The sequence below is a fragment of the Canis lupus genome, chromosome 3 (assembly GCF_048164855.1).
Source record: "Canis lupus baileyi chromosome 3, mCanLup2.hap1, whole genome shotgun sequence".
NCBI classification, from domain to species: Eukaryota; Metazoa; Chordata; class Mammalia; order Carnivora; family Canidae; genus Canis; species Canis lupus.
Genome location: NC_132840.1, coordinates 18,581,576 through 18,598,486, shown reverse-complemented (window position 1 = coordinate 18,598,486; position 16,911 = coordinate 18,581,576). Strand labels below are relative to the sequence as shown.

Here is a 16,911-nt window from a genome sequence, read left to right as displayed (position 1 = left end):
CCTGGGCGACCTTCACACATACCCCCACAGCCTCATCCTTACGGAAGTGGAACCTGAGGCTCACAGAGGTGTTGTGAAGGGGTTTTCAGGGCAAGTCAGTCTGCCTTGCCTCCAACCGTGGGGCTGGAACTTCGGGGCAATAAGTAAATGCTCCCAGGGTCAGTTTTCTTGAGGCCCAAATATGCCTTACACAGATGCCACATGCAAGGATGAGGGGGTCCTGGCCTGCAGCATCAGTGCCTCCACCCCAGGCATGACACCCTTTGAGGTTAACGAGGACCCTCAAGGCCCTGTAGGCACAGCAAGAGCACCATGGCTGCTGCAGCACTTCCTCGGTGGGCTCTCACACCAGGCAGCAAAGATCTGAGAATGTAGCCTGGTGTTTCCCCAGTGAGCATCTACAGGACGGTTATGGCTGCAGGATCCTTCTCTCTGGGAGTGATAGGAGGGTTCAAGGTGTTACCTCCATACGTTCCTGTGCAATGATGGTACACAAGCCTGATGAACATTTGGGTATGAACACGTACACGGGACCATCACCCTGCACCCAGAAGGCTCCCTTGTGCCTCTTCCTGGTCAGTGTCCCCCAGAAATCACCATTCTTGTGACTTCCATTACTATAGGCCAGTTTTATCTGCCCCTGAACTTCATATAAATGGAATCGTGTAATATGTACTCCTCTGTGTCTGGCTTATTTTGCTCAACACCTTGTCTGTATTTATCATTGTTCACTGCTGTATAGTATTCCATTGTGTGATTATGCTATGGTTTTGTTTATCCACTCCACTACTGATGGGTATTTGGGTCATTTTCAACTTCAGACTAATTACTAAGGCTGCTTTGAACATTCTTGTTCGTGTCTTTTGGTGGATAAAGCACTCAATTCTCTTGGGACTATCATTAAGAGCAGGATTGCTAAATCCTAGGAGAAACAGGAATGAATGCATTTGAGCCTTGCCAAGACCTGGTAGGCAAGCAGCATGAGCCTCGCTGTATAGAGGAGGAAACAGAAAGGTTAAGTAACATGCCCAGGGTGATACAGTTAAACGGCAGCAGAGCTGGGACCCAAAGCTAGCTCTGCGTGGCTCCAGTTCCACGCCTCCTCCCAGCCTCACACGGGTGGGCGCCTGGAGTGATAGCTACTGGGGAGAGAGAGGACAGGGGAGGATAATGCTCCTTAACTCCCTGGAAGAACAGTGAGGCCCCAATCTGTCCCCAGGAGGCTAGGAGACCAGGTATGGGGGCCTGGCAGGCTGAGCAAACAGACATGCATGAATGAGGCCTAAGTCCACTCAAACCCCAAGCACATAATTTCATCTGGAAGCAAACGCATCCAGCCGCCCCGGCGCGCCCTCCTTCTTGGGGAGAGGGCAGCCTCCCATCAGAAGCGCCTTTGTCTCCCCCAGAGTGTCTGAGACAGAGTGGCAGAAGCCTCGCTTGTCTAAACAAATGACAGTCAACGGTCCCCCACGTCTCCTGCTGCCCGATTTCAGCCTCAAAGGACCAACTATTTCTCTGCTGCTCTAGTTTCTCTCCCGAAGCCTCCTGCTGGCTGTAGAGTGCCTGGAGCTGGACACACTCGGGTCCCAGTCCTGATACCCAGAGGAGGGAACGAGGTGGCACATCCACCCGTGTGACATCTGTGTCCATTCACTGCGCGCCGGCCCCAACACAGGGCTGTGGGGAAAAACGGGCGAGGCCGGCACATCCTGACGGAGCACAAGGTCTCCAAGGGGGATCAACAGAACCGCAGGTACCTGTGTGCCGAACACTACCTTCCCACTGAGCATGAATCAGAGGCCACGAGGCAAGTGAACTCTTCCTGGGCGAGGGGCACAAGCTGTGCAGCTACTGTCACCGTCACTCCCCCCATGAATGTCCCTGCCCCCCACTGGCGGTGGGGTCACCATGGTTACCATAGGAAGCTGCGCACACATACTAGAACCCTGTCTGGTAACCACGGTGACTGGTCCAGCGGTCGGCATGTACCCTAAGCCTGGCCATATGGGGTGCTTTCTTGGGAACCTGGAGACGAGAGTGAGAAAGAGCAGAGTCTCCTTCCTTTCCAGTGTGGAGCCAGGCTTCCAGGCCCTGCCCCCATCGCCTTCCCACAGCTCCCCCCAGTTAGGCTGTTATGATCTGCATGTAGAACTGGGAAGGTTATCTGGAGGCAGTACACTTCGGTAGGTCTTGGAGGATGCATAGGAGTTTACACAGTAAAGACTAGGAAGAAATGTTCCTCTCCTCTGAGTAAGCCCAACGGTGCCCAGAAGAACCAACTTCCCTTTGGAAGGTGGGCCATGAAGTCAAAGCCATCTCTCTATGCTCAGATGGGGCCCAGACTCTGGGCTGAAGTTCACGGTACTGCCCTGATGTTGGTCCCAGTAAGGACTTTCTACAGATGCCATGATTAACTGTTCCCTTTCCACCTGACTCCCAGAACTGAGCTCAAGAACGTCTTGAGCTCCCTCCTGGAACATTCAGGCCCTCACCAGGCACCCCGGAGCACCACTCTTCACTGAACCCACTCTGAAGGCCCCTGCTCTACCCCTGCTGTCCTGGAATTCCCAACCTGCAGCCAGGCACCCCAGCACACACGCACTAGTCGTTTCTCAGACACTCTCCTTCAGCACACTGTCATTTGTAAACTCGTTCTGCGTATATTTATCCATTAGCTCTTTCATGTTTTATTCATGCCTATGTGACATGCCTCCATTCATCAAATATTTATTGAGCACCTATTATGTGCTCAACTTGCTGATTCTTTCCCCAATACCCAATCCTAAAAGTGTGATCTGTAGTTCAGACATCAGAATTACCTGGGTTTGCTTGTTCAAAATACAGAGCAGCCCAGCCAACTGCCGCCACCACCCAGGAACCACCCTCCTGGAACAGATGTCCATGCAGCTATGTACACTTGGGTTCAAGAGGGGCTGGTTTCAGAGAACTTGCTCCTTCTTCTTGTTTTCATCATCGTGGCCCCCATCAGCCCTCAGAGGATGCCAACAAGGGGCTCAGAACCACAGTACGTAGAAATGAGATTCCTAACAGCATTGTGGTTTTACTTCTGCGAGAGCATTAAATACATAACTTGCACACACACAGATACACGCGTGCACTTTCAAATGGAGTCTCGAGGGATCTTCATAAACGCATCTTAGGAAAGTTCTCCCAAGGAAGGCAACTTACACAGGGGTGCAGAGGGCAACACGGACGAAGGCCCAGTGCAAACACATCTTTACTGGCAATCCCTCTTGGGCTGCCCGGCACCCTGGCCTGTGTAAGTGCTGCATTCTTTCCTCTCCTGGGAGATTTATTTAGCCCACCCTGACGGGGGCTCCTTCAGACCATGTATCGATCTGTTCTAAAATTACAAAGAGAGGAGAGAAGGCCCAGCTCAGTGGCTGGCCTGTGGGGCCTGGGCTCAGTCCTACAGCCCTTCTGGGCTCTGCTCTCAGAGCCAGGCGGCAGCACTGGTCTCTAGTCCGTGCTCTGCAGTAGAGTCTGGCTCTTCAAGGAGCAGTACATGGCCAGACATCACCGACTCACAGCAGGAGCAAGGCCAAAGGCAGAAGGTTTTCTAGGTATCGATCTGTTTTCCAGGGCACCTCATCTCTGCACCAGGAAGTGCTGTAATGACAAGAGTTCAGAGTACGTGACCGGCGGTGGCTCCAGATGACATTGCTAATGAGGACACGGGACATGCCTAGCAGGAGCAACGTACTGCTTGTGCTCAGTGGGGCCTGAAGCACCTCATGCCATCCGCACCAGCACCTCCTGTGTTTAAAGTATAGAAGATGGCCTGGAGTATTTTGTGAAAATCCAGACAGGAACGCAAAGAGGTGTGGGTAGGGTCTGAGAGCCTGCATCTCTAACTGGCTTGTGGGTGGGGCTGATGCTGCCAGCCTGTGGACTGAAAAGGGCTGCTCTACCAGGTAGAGGACGTTATTATTACCGATATTCCCATTTTAACAAAAAGGAAACTGCACTTAATAGAAATTTATAGGCTGCATGAGTCACAAAGGCAAAAGAGGCAGTGTTGGGATCTGAACTCAGGACCGTGAGTTCTAAGAGACAAGCTCATAACCAGTGAGCCAAGATGCCTCCCCAGCCAGTCTTCCAGGTTTTGCTATGTTCTCGCTATTTCTTTGTGTCCACCATGCCAGATGCCAGCCATCCCGGGTGCCAGCCAGGCTGTGGGAATTACAAAGTAAGCACAGCCCTCCCACCCCTGCCCTTAGACAATACATATCATGGTCTGGTGAGCTGGGGGGAGTCTTTGTGCAAAGAGCAAGATGCCCTTTTCTCTGGGTGGGTCAGTGCCCTGCTAGGGCACATATGATTCCAGCCCACTCAACGCATGGCTGGGACCAGGTCTGAAATTAAAACTGCACAACCCTCCACAGGAGGCCCCACTAGCCAGTGCTTCAGCTTGAGGCAATGGATCCCAGTGGTGAAGGGCAATGGCTATTTGGATTCAGAGAGCCCTAAGTTCAAATTCCACGTCTACTGCATTGTGGCTGTGTAACTTCCAGCAAGTGACTGTACCTCTCTGAGCCTGTTTCCATAATTGGGAAATGGGGAAATGCCTATTTCCCTCACAGACTTGTAAAAGTTATGACCTTGGAGCTCTTCGGTGCCAGGAGAGTCAGCCCTGGACAGATGAGTGAGCCATTCAGGGTGCTCAGAAGCCCAGCTAGAGTAGTCTGCCTGTGACAGGGGAGGGCAGGGGATCGCTGGGAAGGATGGGGCAGGCATCCTAGCAGCCTTGCTTTGCTACATGACCCACTCTTTCCGGCCAGAGCCCAGTGAGCATTGCTGAGGCCCAAGAGGCCTGCCAAGCATGGCCAACACCATAGATCAGTCCCTAATGAGTATGCTTGGGGGCGGGAGGGTCTGGGACCTCATGGATGGCTTCTGGGATAAGAGAAGTGCTAGTGAAACATTCCCTGTGAATAGCATCGAGGTCAAGAAGACCAGGGTTTGAATCCTGGTGCTTGAACCTTGAGCAGGGTGAGGGTGAGTCCTGCAGGTCACGCCCCTCTGTGAGCCCCACTGGCTCTCCTGGAAAATGGGGCCGGCATAGGGATTGCAGGAGGCCCACGTATGGCCTTCAGTCGGTGCCTGGTGCATATCACCTGCATAGTCACATGAGTTACCATTATCCTCAGCCCATAATGGCCTCTCCAGCCAACAATCATCCAGCTGCCCTCGGCTTTCCCACAATGCACCTGTACACCCAACCCTGTCCTCTGTACCTCCACGTTAGTGCCGAGTCCCCCCTACCTGTCATGGCCTTGCCCAGCGCCACCAAGTGGCGAAGTATCAGCCTCCTCTCCTGCCTGAACTGGCTCAGCAACTCCAGCAGGTGCCTGGTATACAATGCTCACCTCCCTCCAACAGCACTGCCCTACAGAACTTTCCATGATCCTTTAAGTGTTCACTATCTGCACTGGCTGGTGAGGACTTGGAAATGGCAACCATGCTGAGGAACTGAATTTTCAACTTTATTTCCTTTTAACTAATTTAAAATTTTAAAAGATTTTATTTATTTATTCACAAGAGACACAGAGAGAGAGAGAGACAGACAGACAGACAGAGAGGCAGAGACACAGGCAGAGGGAGGAGAAGCAGGCTCCATGCAGCGAGCCCGACATGGGACTTGATCTCGGGACTCTGGGATCATGCCCCAAGCCAAAGGCAGACATTCAGCCACTGAGCCACTCAACCACTGAGCCACCCAGGTGTTCCTCGATTAATTTAAATTTAAATTTAAATGGCTACACACATGGCAAATGGCTGTTGGATTAGAGTTTTAGACTATTCTCCATCCAGCAGCAAAGTGATGCTTTTTAAAGCCAAAGTTGAATTGTGTCCCTCCTCTGCTCAAAACCCTCTAAAGACTCCCTTCTCACTCAGAAGAAAACCCAAAGCCCTGGCGATTGCCTGAAAGACACTCTGTGACCTGCTGCCCACCTCTGCCCTCTCTGGCCTTAGCTCTTGCTATCCTCCTTACTCACTCTGTTCCAACCCTACTGGTTTCCTTGCAGCTGCTTGAATCTGCCAATCCTGCTCCTGCCACAGCACCTTTGCACATGCTGTACCCACTCACCGTGCGCGCGCGCGCACACACACACACACACACACACACACACACACTTCCCCTAAATATCTTCATGGCTGATTCCCTTAACTAAAGGCTCTGTTCCAATATTTCCCCTGGCCCCAGGAAATGACATCCTGAGTCCTCTGTATGTCATCTTACCCTACCCTGTTTCTTCAGAATACTTGTGACTACCTAAAATATTATGTATTTGTTCACATATTTATTCTGTTTCCTTACCAGAATGTAGGATTCATGAAAACATAGAATTTGCCCATCACGCTCGCTGCTGTATCTCCTGTGCCTAGCATATAGCAGGCCCTCAATGAAGACAAACAAAAGAACCATGAGCAAGATACCCCAGTACACAGCAGGTGCTCAATAAACGACCACTGTTGCTATTGCACTAATAAATTGTCATCATTATTCCTTCTCCAAACCCAATCAGTCATGTTCAGGGCCAGGTGTGGTGTTCTCTTTGAATATAAAACAATAACACCCTCCCCCCTGCCCAGCATGCCCTGACTTGGGTACCAAGAAGCTGGAAACCCCACAGAGAAGGAAGTCCTGGAGGCAGCAGGGCAGCAGGCAGGACTCATGGGCCTGGTTGCCAGGTAACCCCACCCCATCACTCACAACCACCGGCTGCACAGGTTCTGCTGGGAGGGGCTGGGTGTTTATATGGCTGTCTTATCTGCTGGCCTGACCACCAGTGTTTCTGTCTTGCTTTCCTAAGGACAAAGGACGTGGGGGAAAATGCTGAAGGGGAACAGAGTCACAGTCTACAGTGGGCAAGGAGGGTGACCTCGGGTTCCTGAGGTCCTACTGTGTGCGGCCCACTTCCAACGTACTCTCAGCTGCTCTTACTGTTGTGTGGGTTTAGATGAGATAGTGCAGAACACAGGCACTTCCTGTGGTGCCCGCCATACTGAGAAGTGCTCAGCAAATACAAACTGCTGCTATGGTTATCATTTTTCCTCTTCTGGGACATGCTCATCACAATTTTCATGGCAACATGCCCGCATAGACCCACCCCCACCTCTGCAACCCCATTCTGTGTCTCTCTCTGCCCCTTGCTCACTCACACCCAGGGTTTCTGCACTGTGACACTGCTGACACGTGGGGCCAGATCACTCTTCATGGTGGAGGCTGCCCTGGGCATTGCACGGTGTTGAGAAGCATCCCTGGACTCTCCCCGCAGCTGGTGGGAATGTAAAATAGTGCAGCCGCTATGGAAAACAGTATGGAGATCCCTCAAAAAGTTAAAAATAGAACCACCATATGATCCAGCCATCCTACTTCTGGGTATATACCCAAAGGAACTGCAAGATCTCAAAGAGCTATTTGCACATCTATGTTCATATAAGCATTATTCACAATAACCAAAAGGTAGAAGCAGCCCAAGCGTCCAGAGAGATGAATGGGTAAAGAAAACAGGGCATATACATGCAAGGCTAAGCGAAAGAAGCCAGTCTTAAAAATACAAACACTGTATGATTCCACACAGGTGAGATACCTGAAATAGTCAAGTTCGCAGCTATAGAAAGTAAATTAGGGGGCATAGGGGTGGGGAGCACTTCCCTCAGCAGGCAGGCTGGGCACCTCTGCCCCGTTCACCTGTCCCCTGCCCCCCCCCCCATGTAAGGATGGCTTCACCCCACCATCAGGTCCTAACTCAGAAGGAACATTGTGGGGAGAGAGGCAGGCTTTCCTTGATCACTCCCACCCAGACCAGACACTCATCCCTCCCCTTTTAAACTTATTTTCAAACTGTTTTAGGTTAATGAAAAAGTTGGAGAAATGGTAAAGGGACTTGTGGTGACTTCCGCTATACTCTCACCCATTGCCCTCATATTAACATCTTTATGACCGTGGACACTGGTCATAATCAGAGAGCAGCGCTGGCACTGACCTTGACGCTTCATTTGGACTTCACTGCTTCCCCCCAGAGCCCTCTTTCTAGCCCAGAATCCCAGCCAGGACCCCACATTACATGTGTCCTCATATTGCCCTAGCTCCCTCTGGTCTGGAACAGTGTCTCCCTTTCTTTTGTCCCTGAAGATCCTGACAGTTTTGAGGAGCACTGCTCCCGAGTTTTACAGAATGCCGGTCAACTTGGGTTTCTCCAGTGTGGCACCTCCTTTTGAAAAACAGAAACTAAAACTGTGATAAAATGTATGTAATATAAAATTCATGATCTTAACCATTTTTAAGCATATAGTGCAATAGCATGAAATGTTCCCACACTGATGCCAGCACCATCACCATCCGTCTCTGAAACCTTCTCACCCTCCCAAACTGAAACTCTGTCCTGTCACACACTAAGGCCCCACTCAACAGCCCCTGCCCCAGGGCAACCACTAATCACCCTTCAGTCTCCAGTAATGCAAATCACAACCACAAGGAGATGACACTTCACACCCATCAGGATAGCTACTGTCAGAACACCAGAAAATTAACAAGTGCTGAGCAAGTGTGGAGGAACTGGGACCTCGTGCATTGCTGGTGGAATGCAGGAGGCAGCCACTGTGGAAGACAGTTTGGTAGTTCCCCCCAAATCAAACACAGTTTGGTAGTTCCCCCAGCAGCTCCACTCCTAGGTACATGGCCCAGAGAATCGACAGTGGGGACTCTAGTAGGTATCTGCATACCTATGTTCAGAGCAGCATTATGCATCATAGCAAGAAGGTAAAGCCCCCTCAGGGCCATGGACACATTCTAGAGCAGACACCCTCCTGCAATAACCATTAATGCCTGTCTCCCCACCCCACCCCTACCTTCTACACTCAGCCGCATCTGCCCTGCTCCCCGAGGAGGCTGGGCCCCAGTGGGGTCCAGCAAGTAGGATAGGCCCCTACTGGCACACTGAGGTGGCCTGTAGCCAGGTAAGGGGCCAGCTTCACTGCTGAGGCCCTGGTCTAGGTTTTATCAGAAGGCAGGGCCATGGCAGAGATGCCACAGCAGGACACTCCTAGCCCCTGGGCAGCTCCTGCCTCCCTGAAAGGGCCGTGGCCCAGTGACTGGCAGCACTAGGCCAGATCCACAATTTCCTGACCCTCTAGATGGCCCTGGGCACTACTTACACCGTCTGGCGGCTTGAGCAAAACCAGAGTGGGGGGGAGGGGCAGCGGGTGGGAGGCTCTTGGAGCAAGAGCAGGGAAAGCATGAGAGCTCTGACAGGCAGCCCTTCCTCCCCAACTTACACACACCCTAATGTAACAGCAACAACATCTATTGAGATATCTGTAGCATCCTGCTAAAAGCCGTCCTCACTGGGCACCCCCAGTGCACCAGGCACAGGGCTAAGTAAGCAGGTGATGAGGTTTTGTTCAGACTTTGAAACAAACCGTGAGATCGGTGTTATAGTGATTCCCCATTCTATAGCAGTGGAAACAGAAGCTTGGACAAGAGATGGGACTTGCCCAAGGTCAGAGGGTGACAGCATGGCCAGTGTGACTCCAGAACCTGTGTTCTGACCCCAACAAGATGCCTCCCCCAGCTGGAGGCATCGGGAGCTAAGGGAGCCCATCAGCATGATTTCCAGCTCATCCTGGGTGTGTGAGTCTCAGGGAAACAAAGATAAAGGCAGAGAAGATGGTGATTCTATCTGGCAGCGACTGTATTCAAGCTGTATGAGAAATAATTGACAGCCACGAAGAAGTTCCTATTTAGTGAGCACTTACTGCATGACAAGGCTGGTAGGCATTACTACTGATCCATTTTAGAGACGAGGAAGCTGAGATCCAGGGAGAAAAATCACTTGTTCCGGCATCAGGACAGGGGACAGTCCCAGGAGCAATACTGGTATCGATGGGTTTCACTCCCTCTAGAATGCATGATCACGGATGGATTAAGGGAAGGGGGGTTCTGGACCCTGCAGGACAAGAGTGGAGGGTCTGCGAGGTGGAGACGGCTCCTCTAAGGCCATGGGGCTGGAGGGAAGGGCCAGGAAGACAGTCCTTCTTTCCACACTGACCCACATCAAAACTACCTCCTGGATTTCATTTCTTGCCTCTTAAGTTTTGAGTTTCTTCCCTACCACCAGTTTTATTTATTCATCCATGGAAAGTTCCAGCCGAGGTCCAACATGTGTCCCAGGGAGGCAACACAGCTCCGCTGCACATGCACCAGAATCAAGGGCCAGGTGCACATTCCAGCTCTGTCACTTGGAAGCTGTGTGACCTTGAGTCAGGGGCTTCAGCGCCCTGAGAGTCAGTCTCAGCAATGTAGGGTGGCAGGTATGGCATTCCCTGCCAGGGTTGCTGGGCTCCTTGCACTAAATTGTGGCTAAGGGCGTGCCTAGAGCCACAGCAGGCATATGGAGCTATGGAGGCAGCTGGGAGGAATCTGAACCCAGGGACAAACAGAGGAAGAAGCTGCATGCTCCCAGCAGGGGGCAGGAAAGATGAAACACACCTGCCCAGGTAACACACCTGACAAGCTGCACAAAGCACAGAAGGGCCCCCACCCCCCACCCCCACCCCAGGGTCCTGTTCCCAGCTGGGTGCCCTCTCCACCCACCTCCTGTCTGGCAACCTGGGGCCAGCAGGGTTGTGCTCAGATCTGCCTGGGGGAGGCCTGGCAGTGATGTGAACAAGTCTGCAGGGTCCCCATGTCAGTGTGTACACCCGCTGGGGTGTAGTTCTGTACCCTAGAGCTAAATCAGGAAGGAGACAAATGTTCCCCTTGGAAGCCCAGGGGAGCCCTGATTTCTCCAGAGCCACAGCGACCACTCTGGAGAAAAAGGAACTGGGGGAACTTTTTCCTGCATAGCTCCAACACATTTCCCCTCCCTGGATGATGCCTGCTGCTTATTATAACTATGACAACATTGGAAATATTTCTTGTGGATTTCTGCAAGAAAGGAAATGACAGGCTTTCTTCTCCTCCTGGCTTTTCACCCGATGCTGCCGACCTGAGGTGAGGCCCTTTGGTGTGGGGTGGTCCCCTGGGGCTATGAATGGAGGGGTGAGGCACCAGGGCAAGAGAAGGTGTCCCTCCTGATGCAGGAGTGAGCTAAGGAGGGCTTGCCAGAGGCTATGGATGGGGCTAGGCCTCCCTGGGTGCTTCCAGCCCAGTGCCACCTGCTGCCAGGGGCTCAATCTGCTGTGGATTTAGGGGAAAGACAAATGTATTTTTAGACTGCGATCGTTTCTTGAGTGCCCACTAGGTGCTAGCAGGCACTGCACTAAGTGCTCTATGCCCTGGTTGGGTCCTCATGGAGTCTTGCCAGGGCTTACGATTACTTTCATTCTACAGACAAGCACCGAAGGTCCACAGAAGAATAAAGTGGCCTGACCAGAGTTACTCAACCAGTAAAGTGGCTATAGGAGGGACACTTGCTGATGCTGGTAAATGAAGAAAATGAAAGAAGTATGGCATCTATCCTGAGTCAGGAAGTAGGAATTTGAATGGAAGGTCTGAGATAAATTAGATTACATAGGGATATTTGCCAACTTGGGATTTGCAGACCTCTCAATGCCTGGAAGTGGCATCCTGGAAGTGTGCTGGGGAGGCTTCTGCAGCTGCATTGAAGCTCAACAGGAAAGAGCTGCAGTTGATCAATACTGTCTGCCCCGCACACAGTTGTGGAAAGTAGTGAAACAGCACAGTGATTGTCCCTAGGGTACTGGACATGCACCTGGTGCAGGAGATTTCCCTTCCATTAAATGAGCTCAGATACAGAATAACAGGTAGAAATACCTTTTGGAAAAAAAGGGTATTTTCTCTGATGTCAAACTACACACCTAGAATTTGTTAACTCAGGCAAAATTCAACTCTTACAGCAAAGGCAGGTTCCATTCAATGTACACTTACTCCGCACCATTACGTCCTAGGGTCTCTGCCCTCACTGAGCTTAGTGAGGAAGACAAACATTAACTTACTTACTCACTACAGTTGCTCTAAATCCCTGTTAAGGATCTGATTCTGACATGGAAACTTATCCTTTCTGCTCATAGCCCATTGGAAAAACTTGTCTATTGGGTCCTGCTCCCAGAGGGTACTGGAACACCGAGGAATGGGGGCATGAGAAAGGACGGTGATTCAGGTAGACTGCAGCCCAAGGAGCTGAGGGTGCCCCCCCTGGCAGCAATCTATCTTTGTTAATTAGAAGCTCATACCTCATTCTTTGATTTTCTTTCCACCCCAAAGAGGAATCCTGGCCATGCCATCTACTGCTTTTGGCAAGGGGCAAGGACACAGGAAAGAGAAGACACAATGGCATCTCCAGGGCTGAGAGGGGAGGTGTGCTGGAAGCTGGTGGAGCGTGCCTGGCCTTTATCTCAAGGCTGTTCTTGAGGTCCTGCCCTCCCCTTGGCCTGAGCAACCTCACTCACCACCGTGATGGGGTGGCACAGCATGTCACAGTTACCTTCCCTGTTCCAGGATGGCACAGCACTGGCAGCAGAGTTTGTTTGGAATAGATGTTCCTCATCAGAGGAGTCTTAAACAATCTCCCTTTCTGGTCGGGGTAGAAGGAAGGCATCTCTGAGGCCAGCGCTTCCCCCAGTGCAAACAGCTGAACCCAGCCTGCCCGCCTGCCTTTCAACTTTGTTGCCTTTGCAAATATGGTCCTGGGCCCTATGTCCCACATCCCTGCAGCCAAGTCCAGTTGGCCTCCTGGAGGCTTGGCCTGCTCCAGGGCCACAGACCAGGGCAGGAAGGGAGCTGAACCCTCCCATCTTCCAGAAAAGCAGGGGGCAGAGGGGTCTGAGAACAAGACAGGGTGAACAAAAATGAGGAGTGACTTCCAGAAATGGAAGCTCAGGCCCTGGGCGCTTAGAGTAGGTGACCAAGGAACCCATCTCTATATCCCTACTCCCACTTCACTTCCCTTACTCTTTCTTCAGACCATTGCTGACAAGTCACTTCCTGCCCACACACCCCCTCAAAGGAGGTGGCTGCGGTGCCTGATAAAATCTGCCTGCCGTGGAAACTCCCCTTGATGCCAGGTCCCCCTCTGGAATGGACTGGAAACTCCGTGAGGGCAGGGACTTGGTCATCCCCAGCCCCAGCCCAACATCTGGCAAATGGGGGCGTAGGGTGGGGATGGGGGTGGGGACTTGTTTCCTCCTACTAGGCCTGGCCCACTGTGGTCAACAGAACAATGGCCCCCAAAGATGCCCACAATCCAAATCCCCAGAACGTGTGAATATGGGCCTGCTAGGGCACATGGGCCACTTGCAGGTGGGATTACATGAAGGCCCCTGAGATGGGGGATGAGCCTGGGTTATGCCACGGGCCCCACATCTTCACAATGTCCTTGTGAGAAGGAGACAGTAGGGGCAGGGGCAGAGATGTGATGGCAGGAGCACAGGCTGGGCGGTGTCCCCATGAGCCAAGGGACTCAGGCAGCCAGTGGAAGCTGGGAAGGACTGGCCACCCTGGATCTTCCAGAAGGATCACAGCTCTGTTGATGCCCTGGTTTTAGCCCAGGGGACCCATTTTGGACTTCTGATCTCTGGAGCCATAAGATGATACATCCGTGTGGCTTTTAAGCCACAAGGTTTGTGGGAATTGGTCATAGCAGCCACAGGAAGCTGCAGAGCACCCATGGGACCTCTGGCCAGTGACGATCAGCCCTACTGAACCTACATCTGTGATATGGCAGACATTACTAATAGCCACTGGGACCTGGTTTCCTCCTACTTCCCAGCATGTGAAAGATGAAGATCCTGCCTCCCTGAAGCCAAGCCATGGTGACATGACGGGTTTGGGTGGAACAAACATGGTGAAACAAACAAACAAACATGACTCATGTCACTTCCGAGGTTAAAGGACAGCACTGCTGGTGGTGAGCGCCCCAGAGAATCCAGAGGCTGCGTGTGGGGGTGACTGCATCAGCGGCCGGGAGCACCTCCACCTGGGCCCCTGTGCACTGCCTGTGTGGAGCAGGTCCCTGAGGACCCTCCATGGACATGTCTACAGAGTTGGGAGAAGCCATCCTACACCCATGGGACTGGAAGGCTGGGGATAACACATGCCATCTCGGTAAGGCAGGTGGGGACTGGTCCTTGGAAGCAGCAGCTGCCACTCACATACCTGGTGGAACCGGCCACTTGAGGGGTCTCGGCTGCCTCTGGAAGCAGATGCCACCTTGCCCAGAGACCCCTACGCTATCCCCAGGGTCCCCTCCACAGCTTCCATCTTGGACAAGGGGAAGTCCACCTTCGTCCCTGGTGACCATGAAGTGAAACCACTTCTTCCAGACAGTGGGGGGTAGGGGGGCAGTTTCTGCATGTCCTACACATGTCCCAAGTGTGTCTTTGCAGTGTACACCCACAGCCACCTTCCCAGCACACCCAATGCAACGTGGTCCTTTGTGCTTCTGTCCTTAGGACCCTCAAATGTCTTCTTTCTCTGCCTCTTTGCCAGGCCCTCTACCATGACTCTGGCTGGGATTCTAGGATGTCAATGGATATTTTCAGAGGTTTACTGTCCCATTTGTCACTTGCTAATTAGTTAAGAATGACTAATCAGAAAGCGGTGGTAAGGCAAGGAAAATATTCCCATTTTCTTCGCTTTTGGTTGTCCGTAGTTATGGAGAACCCTCTGGATCTATTTGATGGAGCTGGACAGCAGGTGGGGCAGGCAGCGTGTACAAAATGGGGTTAGGATGGTCTTTGTCCTCTCCTGGGCACATATGGACAACGCTGCAGGCTGTTGCCAGGGGTAAGGGCAGCAGCTTCACGTGAAGAATGGTAGTGTGGGTACGCCTGGGTGGCTCAGTGGTTGAGCGTCTGCTTTCAGCTCAGGGCATGATCCCAGGGTCCAGGGATCAAATCCCACATCGGGCTACCTGCGAGAAGCCTGCTTCTCCCTCTGCCTATGTCTCTGCCTCTCTCTGTGTGTCACATGAATAAATAAAATCTTAAAAAAAAAAAAAAAAAAAGAATGACAGTGTGGTGGTTATCAGTGGGCAAAGCCAGGATCTCTGACCTCAGCCTTCCAGTAATTTCTCACTCTGACCAGGCAAGCTATGGAAGCACCAACCTCCCCACTGAATTCAGGCCTCCCCTGGCACCAGTGGCCACAGGACTGGGCCACACCAAGAGCATAGCTGATGGGACAAGACTCATCTATGCAGTTCTGCCCAATGCTGCCAAAGTCCCTGCTGTTCTCCTGAGCCTCTGGTGGGCAAGGCCATGCCTTCCCAACCTGGGGGGACATGCCATCTGCTGCCTGACCTCTCCCAGCTGGGCCCCCAGCCACATGCACACGTGTCACCTGTGATCCTCACTGCACCTTCTCAAAGTTGCTTTCACTCTCCCCTTTCACAGAGAAGAACGCTGAAACTCTGAGAGCGAGCATCACTAGCCGTGGCTCACACAAGTAACTGGCAGAGCTGTGTGTCCAGCCCAGCTGTGTATCCACCGTGTGTGAGAATAAGGGGAGAAGGGGATGGGTCAACAGGGGCATGGGCCAGGCACCTGGAGTTGATTCCCTCCACCCTACAACCACGGCACGGGTGGGTCATACCACACACGTGTAACACATACAGTCAAGCACACACATGGAAATACACACATGGGTGCACAGAGCTCACACTGGCACGTGTTAAATCCAAGTATACACACACAGTTTCTCAACACGGAGGGGAAGAGGACACGCAGTGACCCATGAGGGAGCCCCTCAGCACCCGGTGCCCCACTAGGGCACAGGCCCTGCTCCAGGCTTGCTGGCCCAGACTGCCAGGTTTAGCAAAGGCCAGTCCCTGCCACCTCTGCCCTTTGGGGATGATTTCATCACTGATGGTGGTTTCCAAAGACAGTAAACAAACAAGGAGGCCTCGGGCCTTCCTCTCAGGGCTGCTGCCCCAATACCCCCACCACACACACATGCACAGATGCATGTGTGCCCATTACACAAAACCCAGCCTTGCAAGGAAGAGAGGGAGAAATCCACTCAGGTAAAATCTCGCAGCGGTCCTCTACGCACTCCTGACCTTGTGGGGCAGCACAAGTCGGAGGGAAGAAGAGCAGGTATGAAATCAGTGGCCCCACGTCAGCAAGGCTGGCATCTTCCAGGGTAAAGTTCTGGCCGTCCAATGATTTCCCAGCCTGGCCAGGTTAATCATTGCCTGTGAAGCACAAATGACTCCCTCTACCCTCAAGCTGGCCCCCTGGTGCTATTGTAGGTCAAGCTAGTCAGGGAGCAGCTGGGGATTGGACCCTGCCCTCTCGACCCTGTGTTGCCAGCATGGAGGGTCTGGTTTATTGACTGAATAAGCCAGTGCTGTGGATCACTGAGATTATCAGAAAAGTCCTCTTCACTGACCACCTACTGTGCGCCTGGCCTTGAGCTGTGCTCCCTCTACCCAGACCAACAGTAAAATGAAGTCAATGGCCGAGTGCCCAAGCCCAAGCAGACAGACTTGGGTTCAAATCCCGGTGTCAACAGTTTAGCTCTGAGGGCAGCTGGCTCCGTCTATAGAGCAAATGGGCTGCTATGGGAATGAAGAGAACAATGCATGGCAAACAGGGGTTTGCAACCATAGGCATTTGTCCAGAAACACTGCCAGGCATCATGCTGGGGGTGGATGCTACTAGCATCTAGTAGGTGGAGGCCAAGGGTGCTGCTCACACCCTACCATGAACAGGATAGCCCCCAAGAGGGGAAGAACCACTTCGTGTGTCAGCAGGGCCTCTGGTGAGAGATCCCGGCTTAAAGCCCTCCATAAAAACCAGCGGCTATTAGTACCTTGAAATTGTCCCAGTAGCCCTACAGCATGACATTATTGTCACCAGACTGCAGAGAAGGAAACTGGACCAGTGGCTGTGACTTGCTTTGGTGACAGGAGAGAGCAG

The 16,911-nt window shown here is 52.4% G+C and overlaps 1 protein-coding gene across 3 annotated transcripts in view; it reads right to left on the bottom strand.

Moving 5' to 3' along the window:
* CMIP (c-Maf inducing protein) overlaps window positions 1–16,911 on the bottom strand; it is a 230,119-nt gene that overhangs the window by 124,309 nt on the left and 88,899 nt on the right. The window contains exon 1 of one of the 3 annotated variants that reach the window (XM_072819415.1): window positions 1,758–1,805. The exons of the other annotated variants lie outside the window; for them this stretch is intronic. Within the exon in view, the coding sequence (XP_072675516.1) occupies window positions 1,758–1,790 (33 nt within the window). The 5' untranslated portion in view covers window positions 1,791–1,805. Of the gene's footprint in view, window positions 1–1,757; window positions 1,806–16,911 lie in introns of those variants that run through there. 3 annotated transcript variants of the gene reach the window in all.